A 13345-nucleotide genomic window follows, 5' to 3' on the forward strand; every position below is an offset into this window, starting at 1 on the left:
ATTTTCTTTTTTTGGGTGATTGTGACAGTATTTTAATACAACAATGACAGTATATATATAACAATGACAATACTTATATTACCGATGACAGTATATAAGAAGTTAGCAACACTTGTACACATTTATTTAAGTGTGGGCCATCTTTCCAATTTTTTTTTTTTTTTTTGAGGGTGGGTATGGATCTTTTTTATCACTGGTGGACAGCGATGTAACATGCCTCGTAATAACATAGAAATGGTATTGCTAAATGCAGAAATTAAATAGGGGTACTGTAAAAGTGAAATTGTAACAATTAAAAGAAGAGAGGATTTCACCAAAAAGAAAAGAAGAGAAAGGAGAAAACCTCCATTTAAACTGCTTGCAGACTTCTCCGCCTCTCTTTCTTTCTCACAACTTCATCTCTTAAACTACCGTCAAAGTTCCTCCCCCTTCTATTTTAATAAAAATTAATAATTTTAATGGCTATTTCGTGTTCTAAAGAATCATCATTCTTGATTTGTTCTTCGATTTTGAGTTTGTCTAATTCAAACACCATCTCTTTCAATTATCCGTCGCTCAATTCTTCTTCTGCTGTTAATTTACGTCGCTTTTCCAGCTTTTTAGATCAGCTTTCTTGTACTTGTTTCTGACGCTTCAAATCTTACCTCGCTGTCGCCGCCGTTGGAATTTTTTTTCCTGCTTCAATGGGAAAGCGTAAGTTCCTTTTTCTCCCCCAATTTAATTAATTAAATACGCTATTATTTTTGGAAAGATTACTCAAATTTAGTTTTTATTTGGGTGATTTATTGTATTATGGGATAGTGAAATAATGAGGTTTTAGCCTGATTTTATCCGTTGGTGATTAAATTCTGATGATTTAGTTGGTGGGTTTTTGAATTAATTAGTTTTAAGTATTGTAAATTTCAATTTGGTGCATACTTGTTGGTTTTATCTGTTGTGTGCTCAAATTTTTGTGATATAGAAAACGGCTTTTTGTGAGATTTTGAATTACTGAGCTTAAAGCATTGCAAGTCGAATTTGGTGCATACATGTTGATCAATTGGCCATATTTATGTTGAAATGAATTGATAGGCAATTCGAATCGTAAGAATGCGGCAGCGATGCTGGATAGCGATGACACAGATAGTGTAAGCTCGTCGTCTTCAGTCCGTTCTGATCTGGTTTCCGTTGGGGTTGGGGTTGGGGTTGGTGCTGATGTTGAAAAGGATAGCTTATTGGATGAATCACTTGATGCTTTGTTTGAGAAAAGGTAGATCCTTGCTAAATTAATTGGTATTCTGATAATTCTTGATTTTCCATTAAAATTGCGAATTGGTACTTAATGAGAATTGGGACTGTCCATCCACTTTATGCTGATGCTTGTTGTTGTATATGAATTGTTGAAGGGGTTCAACACGCGAGAAGGCGTTGGAATCTATCATTGAAGCGTTCAGTCAAAACTTGCAGCATGAATTTGTTGAAAAGAAGTAAGACTTTGTCTTTATCTCCCTATAATAGCTTTCATCTAAAGATGTCTTATGAGTTGATAAAAGATTAGAGTGGCTGTTTTATTTCTCTCTTGAGTCTTGATCATCTTGCAAGGCAAGTAGATATCTTTTGGCTTTTTGATAATATCAGTTTTGCTCCTTGCTCGGTATAAGAGGTGGAGTTGATAAACAGAGTAACGTTGAAGAACCAATAAATAGAGTAGTTATTGTCTTATTGACCTTGTAGCAGTTGATGGTTTGACGCAGGAAGTTAATAAAATCAACATCTGTGAAGGTTATTATTATTAATACTAGATTTCTTGGTTTTACATAGAGTAGTCCATTACCTTTTTAGCAAGGGATTTCTGAATTAAAGCCAGTGTGTTAAAGTAATAGTCTGTGCATTATTGATAAATATGGCAATCTTCTATTAAGTACCTACTTTTCCGCAACTATGACAGTCATGGTGAACTAAAGGGGGTAATGCTGATCGTCTCATGTGTACCTCTTTATTTTGTATAATCCTACAGGTTTTCTAATGATTTTTGTTGCATCTTAATGGTTTGCAATTGATATGTCTCCTCAGATTTGCGACTCTGCTACATCAGTGCCTGAATTCTATCAAGAAGGGCTCTGGGAAAGAGATTATTTTGGCATCTCAGACTATCGGTTAGGCCTCTCTTCTTGCTGATTACTCTGTATTTTTAAGGTTAGTAAAGATATATATGGAATGTTAAACTTTATGCACCTTATAGGTCTGTTGGCATTGACAACTGGGCCGGGGAAACAGGCAAGTGAAATACTGGAGGAATCAGTCCCAATAATATCGCAGGCTCTCCGGTCAAGGTCTGAATCATCAAAAGTTGCGGCGGTGAGTTTAGTTATTGACTCTATTATTTTTCGTGGTGATTGATATATACATGTAGTGAAATACCCTATAATTTTCTGTTTCAATTCATGTTTTGCAGTTGTTAGATTGCTTGGCTGTCATTACCTTCATCGGCGGGGAAGAGGCAGAGGAAACAGAGCGATCAATGCAGATAATGTGGCAAGTTCTGCATCCTAAATTGAGTACCAATGTATGTCTAAATACAAACTCTTCCCTTCATGAAAAAACTTCTTCATTGTTTTATTTGTCATTTTTTTATCAATCAACCAGAAGTACAAAACTACGTGTGTGTCCTTTGGTTAATAATGTCTTGAAGATCCACATGACCGCAATGTTACCTCATAGCTTTGAATTTTGAGGAATAGCTACACCTAATATCTTAGTATTTAGTTCTGGTTGTATATCTTTGTCCAGACCCCAGACACGTGAAGTTCGTTCGCAGGATTTTTTAACTTTTTTTTGGGAAATGGGAAATGGGAAATCGGTAACTAACAAGTACATTTGCACTCCTCAGGTTGTGGCAACTAAAGCTTCACCAGCTGTCATAGCAGCAACCGTATCTGCATGGTCGTTTCTTCTCACAACAATAAATTCGTGGAGCCTAAGTTTGAAAGATTGGCAAGAGTATGTACCCTTTATGTTGTTTATAGTTTTCATAAATTATGCTCATGCATAAAATTATGTATCAGGTCTTGCTTGAGTCCTTAACTTACAAGGAAAGGAACTAGTACATTAGAGTTGCTAAAATACTAGGAGAAACTGAATGGAATGGTCCAATGTGTTCTATTATTATCTGACAATGATGGTAGTAATCTTTTTCTCATGGAAGGAGATGGCAGGAAACACAGGAACCAAGTGGGGGAGCGGGTTCAATAATCCTCTCAGAACTTTAAATCACAATTTTGGTTTCATTTGGTGGTAACTAGGTTCCGAGTTATGTAGAATAGTAGATGGTTTACACAAAAAAAGGTTGACGTGGTACTATCGTATATTTGATTGATTCGAAGGGTGAGATAGAAGAGAATCAAGAGATATTTTAAAAGGAAATGTGGTCTCTGATACAAGTTGAGCTGCATCATGTGATGATATTTCCTTATATATATATATATATATATATATATATATATATATTTATATATATATATATTTTAATTTGAAGTAAGCTCACGGTCTAATCTTTCTGATAAAACGGATGCAGGTCCATTTCTTATTTGTCTACTCTGTTGGATAAGGATGATCGTTCTGTGCGCATTGGGGCTGGCGAAGCACTGGCTGTGATATTTGATGTTGGAGATTTTGAAAGATTTTCTTGTGAAAGAAACGGTTCCAGCGATGAGACGGATAAGCCTACACGAGAAGGATATATACACTTAAAAGGATTGCAGGGAAAAGTCCTGAATCAAGTACGAGATCTTGCTTCTGAGGCTGGTGGCAAAGGAGCTGCTAAGAAGGATCTTAATAACCAAAGGAACTTGTTCCGGGATTTTTTGGATTTTCTGGAGGTATTGCATCACCTCCATATGTTGCTTGTTTCTCTTTTGCGCAATATTTACTCGCGATGACTTGCTACCTTGATATTTAGGACGGTTATTCTCCCGAAACCTCAACAAAAATTGGTGGTGAGACTTTAACCACAACATCATGGTCTGAGCTTATACAGGTGTGCCTCTGCTTTTGATTTTGATTTTTTTGCTTCGGTAATTTTACTATTTTATTTCTTATCAAGTTTTATTTTTATTTGTGCAGTTAAACTTCCTAAAACATTTTCTTCGGGGAGGATTCGTGAAGCATATGCTGGTTGGTCACTTCATTGCCACATTTGTTTGTGTTGAATCTTGCTGAAAGCCTTGATTATGTATTGTTTTATACTTAAATTTTTGATTCCAACTTTATAGGAAAATGGATTTTTGCATGATGTTTTTGGATTTACTCCAAAGAAAAAGTTCAATTTGGGCAACGGAGATCAATCAGCGGATAAATTAAATGAGAAGGTTAGTCAACTGCTGGCTAAATTCAAAGATGCCTTTGATGGTAATTAGTTTTTGACAATTTGAAGTATAGGGCTTGGCTTTCCAAGTGGCCCTACCTTAACTTACTTACACTGGTAATAAATGGTGGCAATGGGAATAAATCTAAGTGTCATTTAATAAGAAAATAACATCATGATGACCATGTTAATTGAATTATGTCAGAAACTTGGTGTTTTTCTTCATAAATTTGCATTCCCAATTTCCCACCTAATACCACTCCCCAAATGGTAATGGATAGTGATGGAAATTTATAAAGAAAAATAGGTAATATTGAGTAAACTAGCATGATATGAGAATGTATATTGATTTTCCTTACAAATTTACATACAAATTCATTCCCAATAACACAATTTATGGGCGGCTACCAAGGGCCGTAAATGGCTTAGTCTTGAATGACAATCCTTCTGATCCATTTATTCGATGGATTGAGAAATACCCCTTGCCTCGCATAATATCTTTTGGAAATAATAAGATTATAAACATGGTTCACAGCAGGTTTATTTGGATGTCAACAATACCCATTTAGTTGCGAGGCTGATTCTAGAATGAATCAAGTAATTGAGATAACTAGGCTCTATCACGTTGATTGGAAGTATAACTGTGTACAATATTATTCCCATTTTCCAGTTTTATTGTGTTCAAATTTTGTACGAGAGTTACGTCGTTTGGCTCAACAAGCCTATTTCCCCAAGGTCTCCTATCAGAGAGATGTAGGTACGACAACCGCTAGACTTGATTCGAGGTTGTTAGGAGAGGCACCTCATTTCCTTAATGGAATTGGAATAGTAAGAAAAGCATGAATTATGGTGGACTTCGATCCAACTTAAAAAGTCTGATGACTCTTACGAAATAGGGGTGTTTGATTAGGAGAGGTTTGAGTGAAAATGAGCTTTTTGAGGTGAATTAGAGGTTTTATCTTTTGATAAAAGCTAATTGAAAGCGTTTGGTTAAGAGATGTTTGGAAGAGAGTTTTGGGTGAAAAAGCTAATTCGCGAAAAGCTTAAACATAGGAGTTTTTTGCAATTAGAGGATTGAGAAGGTGAATGTAAATTGAGTACTTTATCATAATATTACCTAAAATTACAACCCTTATTAACCTTAGAACCCTACGTTATTTCACGCTCCCTTCTTCAGTTCACCCATTTACTACACTTGTTTCTTGTTGTAAATAAATTTTATATTAGTACTTTGAAGCTATTGCAATCATGCATGTAATATCATTAGTAATATTTCTCTATTTGCATATCTAAGTATATTAAATTTTTAAATTAAGAATAATTTTTGTAAAAAAATAAATTTGTTTTATTTATTCAATGTTTATTCAAAAAATAAAGAGAAAAAAATTAACATAATGAACAATTTGTCTAATATTAATAAGAAACAAATTATCCAACAATAAAGTATGACAATTTTCTTAATAATCAAAACAACTAACAGCTAATTACCAAACACTTTTACACAAACAACTAATTCAACTAGCTATTCAAATCAGCTAATACAAACAACTAACAACTAGTCAAACCAGCTAACATCTAACATCTAACATCTCCTAGGGTCTTAGGCTACCGACCTTAGTAGTGCTAGTGGTACCGCTGTATGCTGACGAAGCTAATAAAGGTGTAGCTTAAATCAAGAATGGTTGGCTGAAGTCATAACCCTAATTAGCTTTTTAAGTTATTGTGATTATCCTATATTCATGTTTGGTAAGGCCTTAAACTTGGTTTGCGACTTATCCTTAAACTTTATAATTGGCATTTGACACAAGGTTAAATTTTTTAATCATAATCAGGTGAGAAAAGCATGCTTTAAGAAGTAACTCTCTTGTTTGAAGTCTTTTTTAGTACAAGAATTAGGGGAGTTTCTTTTGGATCAATTAGGGATATGATCAATAAACTTATTCGTTGTTTGGTTCCACTTAGGAAGTTACACTACACTTCCTTGGTATTGGCAATTGGTATGTATCTTCACTTTCTAGGAACTTAATAATATTGTTTGGTTGAGCATAAGAACTTGGAATCTCCATAGGAAGTTCTACTTACTTGGGGAGGCCGTAAGAAGCTTCCCCCATTTTGTGGGAAATAAAACTTCCTTCAAATTACACGTCATATTCTCATGTCAACCAAATAATCTCTTTAGTTTTATTTCCTAGGAAACTAGACTTTCCGTGAACTAGAATGTCAACTAAACAACACCTTAAGACGCAATCAAAGCCTGACATTGTCTCTTTCCTAAACAGCTAACAAAGTAGTCAGCATGAGTATTTACATTATCAACTGTTTTTTGGAGTAGGTGAAGAAAGAACAATTTATTAGTGTTTAAAATTTAAATTGGCCCCTTCGTTAATTCCAACTTCAAATAAAATAATAACATCTTAGTCCCAAAGCTAGTATAGTACGCGTGCGATGCACGATTTATAATCTATATGATGGTTATATTGTGGGAAATGATTAAACAAGGAATAATAATAATGTAAGAAATTGTGTTTTTGTTATTATTTTTATATATATTTACAAAACATAATGTTACATTATATAGTAACTCATTATCTATTTAACTAATGGGTTACAATTATTTTGTATATCAATTGTTCAATTAATAAACACAATTTAACTAATGGATTACAATTATTTTGTATATCAATCATTCAATTAATAGCATAGCTATATATAGTAAGTGTCAATTTTAACACTCCTCCTTGACACTTAATTCTGGCATCCCAAGCTTGAGTCTTAGTTCTTCTAACTTTTGTTTTGGTAATGCCTTTGTGAATATATCAGCGAGTTGCTCTTGTGTAGGGCAATACTCTAAATTTATTTCACCTTCTCTTTGGGACTCTCTCACAAAGTGATACTTGATTTTGAAGTGTTTAGTTCTTTTGTGACATACAGGATTCCTTGCAATTGCAATAACAATTGCTTACATGCTGTCACAAAGTAATTTTGTCGGAGTACATTGTTCTTTCCCCATATCTTTGAGCACTTTCCTTAACCAAATTGCTTGATTCACAGCTGCACACGCAGCTATGTACTCTGCTTCAGCTGTTGATTGAGCAACATTATCTTGTTTTTGTGATTGCCATGAGAATATTCCACTTCCTAGAGTAAATGCATAACCTGATGTACTTTTCATATCATCAATATATCCACCCCAATCACTATCAGAGTACCCAACTAATTCCGAACTTGCATAAACCTTGATAAAAAACTATATATAAACTTATATGAAATATGATAGATAATAATCACCAAAATAGAGCTTATAGATATTCTCCAAATTAAAACTAATGATGGATAAATTTGTTATTGCTCATTCGGTGTCTTATTTATTTAAACAAATAAGGGTACATATATAAAATTATTTTCATCTTCATTCACCATTTGTGTCAAGCATAAAGGTATCTCGTCCACCTTTCACTTCGATGGTAATACTTACTTAATACTCGCACAGTCGCTCTATCAACCTCATTACCCGATCACTTAACACTACCTACACCATTTTAGTATATGTTTGTTAAAAAATGACTAAAATATAATTGAATTGTTTAGCCTAAAATATTTGGAGGAGTTTTTTTAAGTAGAGAGGACCATGTTAGTTGCGCATCCAGTTTTTTGTTTACTACTTCTTCCATTTTTTTTTTTTTTGGGTAAACCACTTTTATTTTCACCGTTGTTAGTAAGTAACTTCAACTATTAATATCTTAAATTATCAATTAGGAAAATTATTAAAAAAAAAAGGTAGTATTATATAAGTATTTAGACGAATCCAACTTTACGTACGGAGTACATGACGATGTTCATTCATAAAGTATTAATAATCACCAAAAAAAACAAAAAATCAAAGAGTTGCATCTAAAAATTTGAGGATGTATAATTACGTAGAAAGATGTACGTAATCACCAAAAAAACAAAAAAAAAAAGTAGAAAGATGTACGTGTGAATATAATAGCTAGTGTAAAAATCAAACAGTTGCATCTAAAAAATTGAGGAAATTACGTAATTGAGGAATCACCCAAGACTAGATACATTAATTTACGTAATTTTTGCTCATGTTTAATTAAAGAAGTTGCATAATTATTATTTTTAAATAGTAAAATATTACTATCAAGGAGGTGATAATTATCGAATTTAGTTGCTAAATATGATACATATAAAATAGTACAATCAATGGAGGTTATAATTTTCGAATTTAGTACTAAATTTTTTTATAACTCTCTTATTCATACTTATTGATTTTCTAATTTATTTGTATTCTATTATGTACGCACAAATTAGAAAACTACTCTTAAATTTTCATAAACATCCTACTACCTACTGATTAACTTTTTATAAAAGATAATCTTATATCGGTTATATTTGTTACCAAAATGTAAAAAAGATAGTTTACAAAATATTCCCATGTGTAGAATAAAATCTTTTTTTTTCTTGAGGAAAATAAAATCAACTATTTGAGATAAAAGTTAACAAAATAATAATTATAGAATCAAGCATTTTTATTTTTATAATTTTTTATATCTATAAGAGAGGCAAATGAGAGAACGACATTTGTCAGCTCCACATTGATTTCCTCTCTTTTAGTATAATATACTAGTATAGTACCCGTGCTTAGAGATGGCCGACATGGCGGGTCGGGCGGGTCGGGCGGGTCGGGTGTGGGTTTGGTGGGTTGTGGGTCAGGAATGGTTGACCCAGGACCGACACAGTGCAGATAATGGCAGGGCGGGTTGGGTCAGAAAAATTGGACACAATACAAGCTGTGTCATGGGTCACGTGGGTTGCGGGTCGAGCTGGGTTGTGCGAGTCATGTGGGTATACATGCTTGTTGTTACATGTTGTAGAAGGCACGTATTCTTAGGGTATAAGCTTAAAATGAACTTTAGATTAGGTTAGTTATACCCTTGGGAGATGTCATTTGCCCTTGATTTCCTATTTTCCTTGAATAAAGCTTGTCCATGTTCCTTCATTGGTCTTCAAAGTGGCTAATCTCTAGCCTTGATTACTGTCATACGCTTTGTAGTTACTTTGGCTGATTTGAGTCAATTTTAACTTAGGTGGTAGAAGATGGGATTTACTAGGAACCACTTTTTGTAATTAACAATTGCAATGATAACTAACATCCTTTATGAAAAAATAGTGAGACCTTAAAGTACGTAGGACTACTCTAATGAATTGAACTTGCATGGAGGGCAAGTAAGCATTTATATTGGGAATAACTGAATAAGGCCGTGTCTTATAGTCTTCCTCTTCAGTTAAGATGCTGGTGTCTTATAGTCTTACATTTTTCTTTGTTATGACAGAGATTGTACAAGTCACCAAATTCTGCACTTGCCAAAGCACGGACACAATACATGAATAAGCAGCGGACTGTGTTGCAGGTATGATTTATCTACACATATTCTTGCTTATGATTTTAAATTTAGCTTAAAACTAAGCTTAAGTATTAATGTGGCATCTATCAGGGTCGGAAGACGGGTCACTTTGCTGTTGCTGCTGAGGAAGAATAAATAGCCCTGCAAATTCCTGCTTGTAAAATACTTGGGGGGTAGTCAATTGGTCACCCTTCTTATGTAATTTCAGCAATATCTTATTCTGGCTTAAACCATTGCAAAAACTTATTCTTGTGTTGTACTTCAGCTTCTTAATGTCCGGTTTATTGGATAGTGTTAGTAGCTACTGTATTTAATAATATACTGAAGGATCACGTGGTATTTGGCTGAATTTTAATAAAGTTTGATTAATACAAAAATGTTTGTAGTTTTGTTGTCTTTTGTCTGTTTGGCTATGCAGAGCTAATTTTGGTGGGTGAGGCTTTTGCTAGTATTTTCACACAAGTCTACCTAATTCTATTTTTGGCAAATCAATTTTACTATTTTACCCCTTTTCTCACAGTTATTACACATTTTCATCATATATCTCTTACTTTACCCACCTTTATTATCGTACCCATTTTCTCACAGTTTTTACACATTCTCATCATATCTCTTCTACGTTAGCCACTTTTATGGAGTTAAGCTAAAGGTTGGGGTCCAACCTTTTGGTTTTTCACCTTTTAGGACCTCAACTTTTTTTTTTTCACCTTTTGGGGTCTCATTTTCATTTTTTTCATTTTTCGGCCAGTTAATCGTAGTTTAACCCACTATTAACCATACTACCACTCAATAATAAATTAAGCCAAAGGTTAGGGTCTAAACTTTTTGATTTTTTCACACTCAGGACCCGATTTTTTTTTTCACCTTTTGAGACCTCATACCCATTTTTCGCATGCCAACTTTATTTACCAAAAAAAAAAAAAAATCAATAAGATGCAATAAAATAATAATTTAGTACTCAACTTAGTAATTATTATTATAGTATTAATAATAATAATAATTGTTATTATATTAATAAATAATAATAATAATAATAATAATAATTATTATGTAATTTTTATTATATTTAATTAATAGTAGTAAAAGTTATTATTATAGTTACTTAATAATAATAATAACAATAATAATAATAATAATAATAATAATAATTCATCTTTCCCTATCTCGTTCATACAATTAAAACTATATAGTATTCTTCTCCAAATGTCATAGGTAGTTTTTCTCATTTATAAGACCTTTAATACTCCCTCCGTATTTATTTAAGAGATACACTTGGCCGGGCACAGGTATTAAGAAAAAGAATTGAATGAAATAAAGTAATAAAACAAGTGGGGTTGGTAGATATTTTAATAAGTAAAATAAGTGGGGACCATGTTATTTTAGGAAGTGGGGGGTGGGGTGTACTTATGAAATTATTTGTTTAATATGGTGGTGGGGCATATGATATATTAGATAAATTATTTAATTACATGGTGTAGTTGATAAGTTACTAAAAATGGCAAGTGTATCTTTTAAATAAATACGGCCGAAAAAGACAAGTGTATCCCTTAAATATATACGGAGGGAGTAGTTGAAACTTAATTTACGTAATCCAATAACAACTGTTTTGAATACGTTACAGAAAATTTCAGGTCAGAAATTTTAATTTGCTAATTAATTTTGATCGAGTTAAGCATAATTCATTTTAGTATCTCATCAACTATGGGCATCAATAATCCAATTGTCTTTATTCTCATAAAACAATCAAGAACTAGTATGATATATTAACTTGTGATCAAAACCAGAATTCGTTTAAAATTAACCAAATTTTATAACTTTTACGATGTTTTGTAGACATTATTAACAATTTTCAAACAAATCGCAAATAGTTCCGAGGATATACCATCAATGACGGATCTTCCTTACAGCTTGGGACCAGGGGCAGAAACTCCGTAGTGCATTTTAAGTCCCACCGTCCCCCGTCTCTCTCCCTCACCCGTGCTCCTGCGAGCACTGTTGCCCCTGCTTGCTTTCGTCGCTGCACCGCACCCAACACACACACACCAACGTGCATTGTGTGTATTATACTCTGTATATTTTGATCCTTTTTGCGCCCAATCACATTCAAATCGTGATTGTACCGTGCTATAGGTCGGTTTGGTATAACTCTCTTCTTCCTTGTCTATTATATTTCAATTCCATATTCTAAATTATAGTATTATTATTGATTTTGGATTATTAAACTGCTGGGAACGGTTTTGAACACCGTATTGTGATGTTTTATGCGTCTGGAGTGATGAGTAATTTTTTAAATCAAAGAACAATAATTTTCAGATTTTATTATTTAATAAAGTGTTGATTTTTAAAATTTTAAAGTGATTATTATGACTAATCAGGGTTAGGGTTTTAATCCCAATTTAATGATTGATTGAATTACATAATTTAATATTTCAATTATGAAAATCAAATATAATTTTCAGATTTAATTCAAAGCCTAAAAGTGCCGATTTTGATGATTTTAAAGGTGAAAAATCAATATTGTCATACCAGGACTTTAATTTTTCAATTGAGACTATTATTTTAATTATGAGCAATTAATTTCTAACTAAATCAAGGGTTTTAGAATTTATAAAAGTTGCTGGAAATTTAGTAAGCATGGATAATAACTAAGTTTTATTATTTTAATTATACGAGGTGATTTCTAGCCTTGAGTCGTGATTCGCAAAGTGTCCCCCGTACTTAGATATTCGAGGTACGTACATGCCTAAGGTGACCACCGATTGAATGAGGACTATGTGATGTTTATTATTTGTGGATCATGTGACTTGGATTATTATTGGATTCATGTTTGACGTTGTGAACAAGCATGCTATTGATTATTGTTGAATTTATGAATCTTATGTGAACAATCATGTTGTGATTATTATAATCGTTGAATTTAATGTCAAGCATGTTGTTCAAGTTTTATATGCATGTATGGGTGTTTCACATGCAAGGATTTTGTTATGCTATTGTACGTAATGTCTAGCATACTTTGGGCCAAGTATTCGTGCCTTGTTGCACTATTTATTCTCCCCTGTCTGTAGGGTACGTTTGGAAAGTCTATGTGAATTGAACTAACGATTTTTTGTGCCTTGTGCACACCCCGCTTGTTAACTGGCAATGTCGGGTTATCTCAATAGTATATTGAGAATGAACAATGGGAGTAATATCACTTGAGTCTTGTGTGTTGATAACAAGTCCTAAAGGATTTAAAATGAAGTGTAATTGTTTGGTTGCTTGTAATTTATGTCTTGTTGTTGTGTCTTGAGTTCACCTTGTATATAAAGTTAATTAACGTAAAGTGCAACCAGAATAAGCTTCAAAACTCTTGGAACGTATATACCTCGAGTATGAACAATGGGGGGAGTCTTGCCGGAAAGCTCGTACTCCTACTAATGATACAAGACGTTGTTTCATTCTTTCTTTTATGCGCGGGAATTTCGTCGGTATGGTCCGATATTTATTCTTTTTGGTGTTTGGTGGGCTCCCAACACCCTTGCTTTTATGGATATTTTCTTTTAGCCTGTTCGAAGCTTATTCTCAATTAATCTTCGAGTCAAGAGTCGCTTCAAGT

At 33.2% G+C, this 13345-nt stretch overlaps 1 protein-coding gene across 1 annotated transcript; it reads left to right on the forward strand.

The window, feature by feature from the left end:
* Positions 1-291: 291 nt before the first annotated feature.
* On the forward strand, positions 292-10146 carry LOC110786186 (uncharacterized). Its single transcript, XM_021990724.2, has 13 exons — positions 292-693; positions 1072-1249; positions 1386-1466; positions 2053-2135; positions 2222-2337; positions 2435-2545; positions 2870-2979; positions 3554-3857; positions 3938-4015; positions 4102-4152; positions 4251-4346; positions 9679-9756; positions 9841-10146. The coding sequence occupies exons 1-13, from the start codon at positions 684-686 to the stop codon at positions 9883-9885; spliced, it is 1341 nt and encodes a 446-aa protein (XP_021846416.1). The 5' UTR covers positions 292-683; the 3' UTR covers positions 9886-10146.
* The last annotated feature ends 3199 nt before the right edge of the window (positions 10147-13345 follow it).

This window comes from Spinacia oleracea, chromosome 3 (genome assembly GCF_020520425.1).
Source record: "Spinacia oleracea cultivar Varoflay chromosome 3, BTI_SOV_V1, whole genome shotgun sequence".
Lineage (NCBI taxonomy): Eukaryota > Viridiplantae > Streptophyta > Magnoliopsida > Caryophyllales > Amaranthaceae > Spinacia > Spinacia oleracea.

Bases quoted from the DNA above. Each gene is read 5' to 3' on its own strand.
- LOC110786186 (XM_021990724.2), top strand. The intron at 3,858-3,937 runs GTATTGCATCAC...CTTGATATTTAG, and splicing joins ATTTTTTGGATTTTCTGGAG to GACGGTTATTCTCCCGAAAC. The intron at 9,757-9,840 runs GTATGATTTATC...GGCATCTATCAG, and splicing joins AGCAGCGGACTGTGTTGCAG to GGTCGGAAGACGGGTCACTT.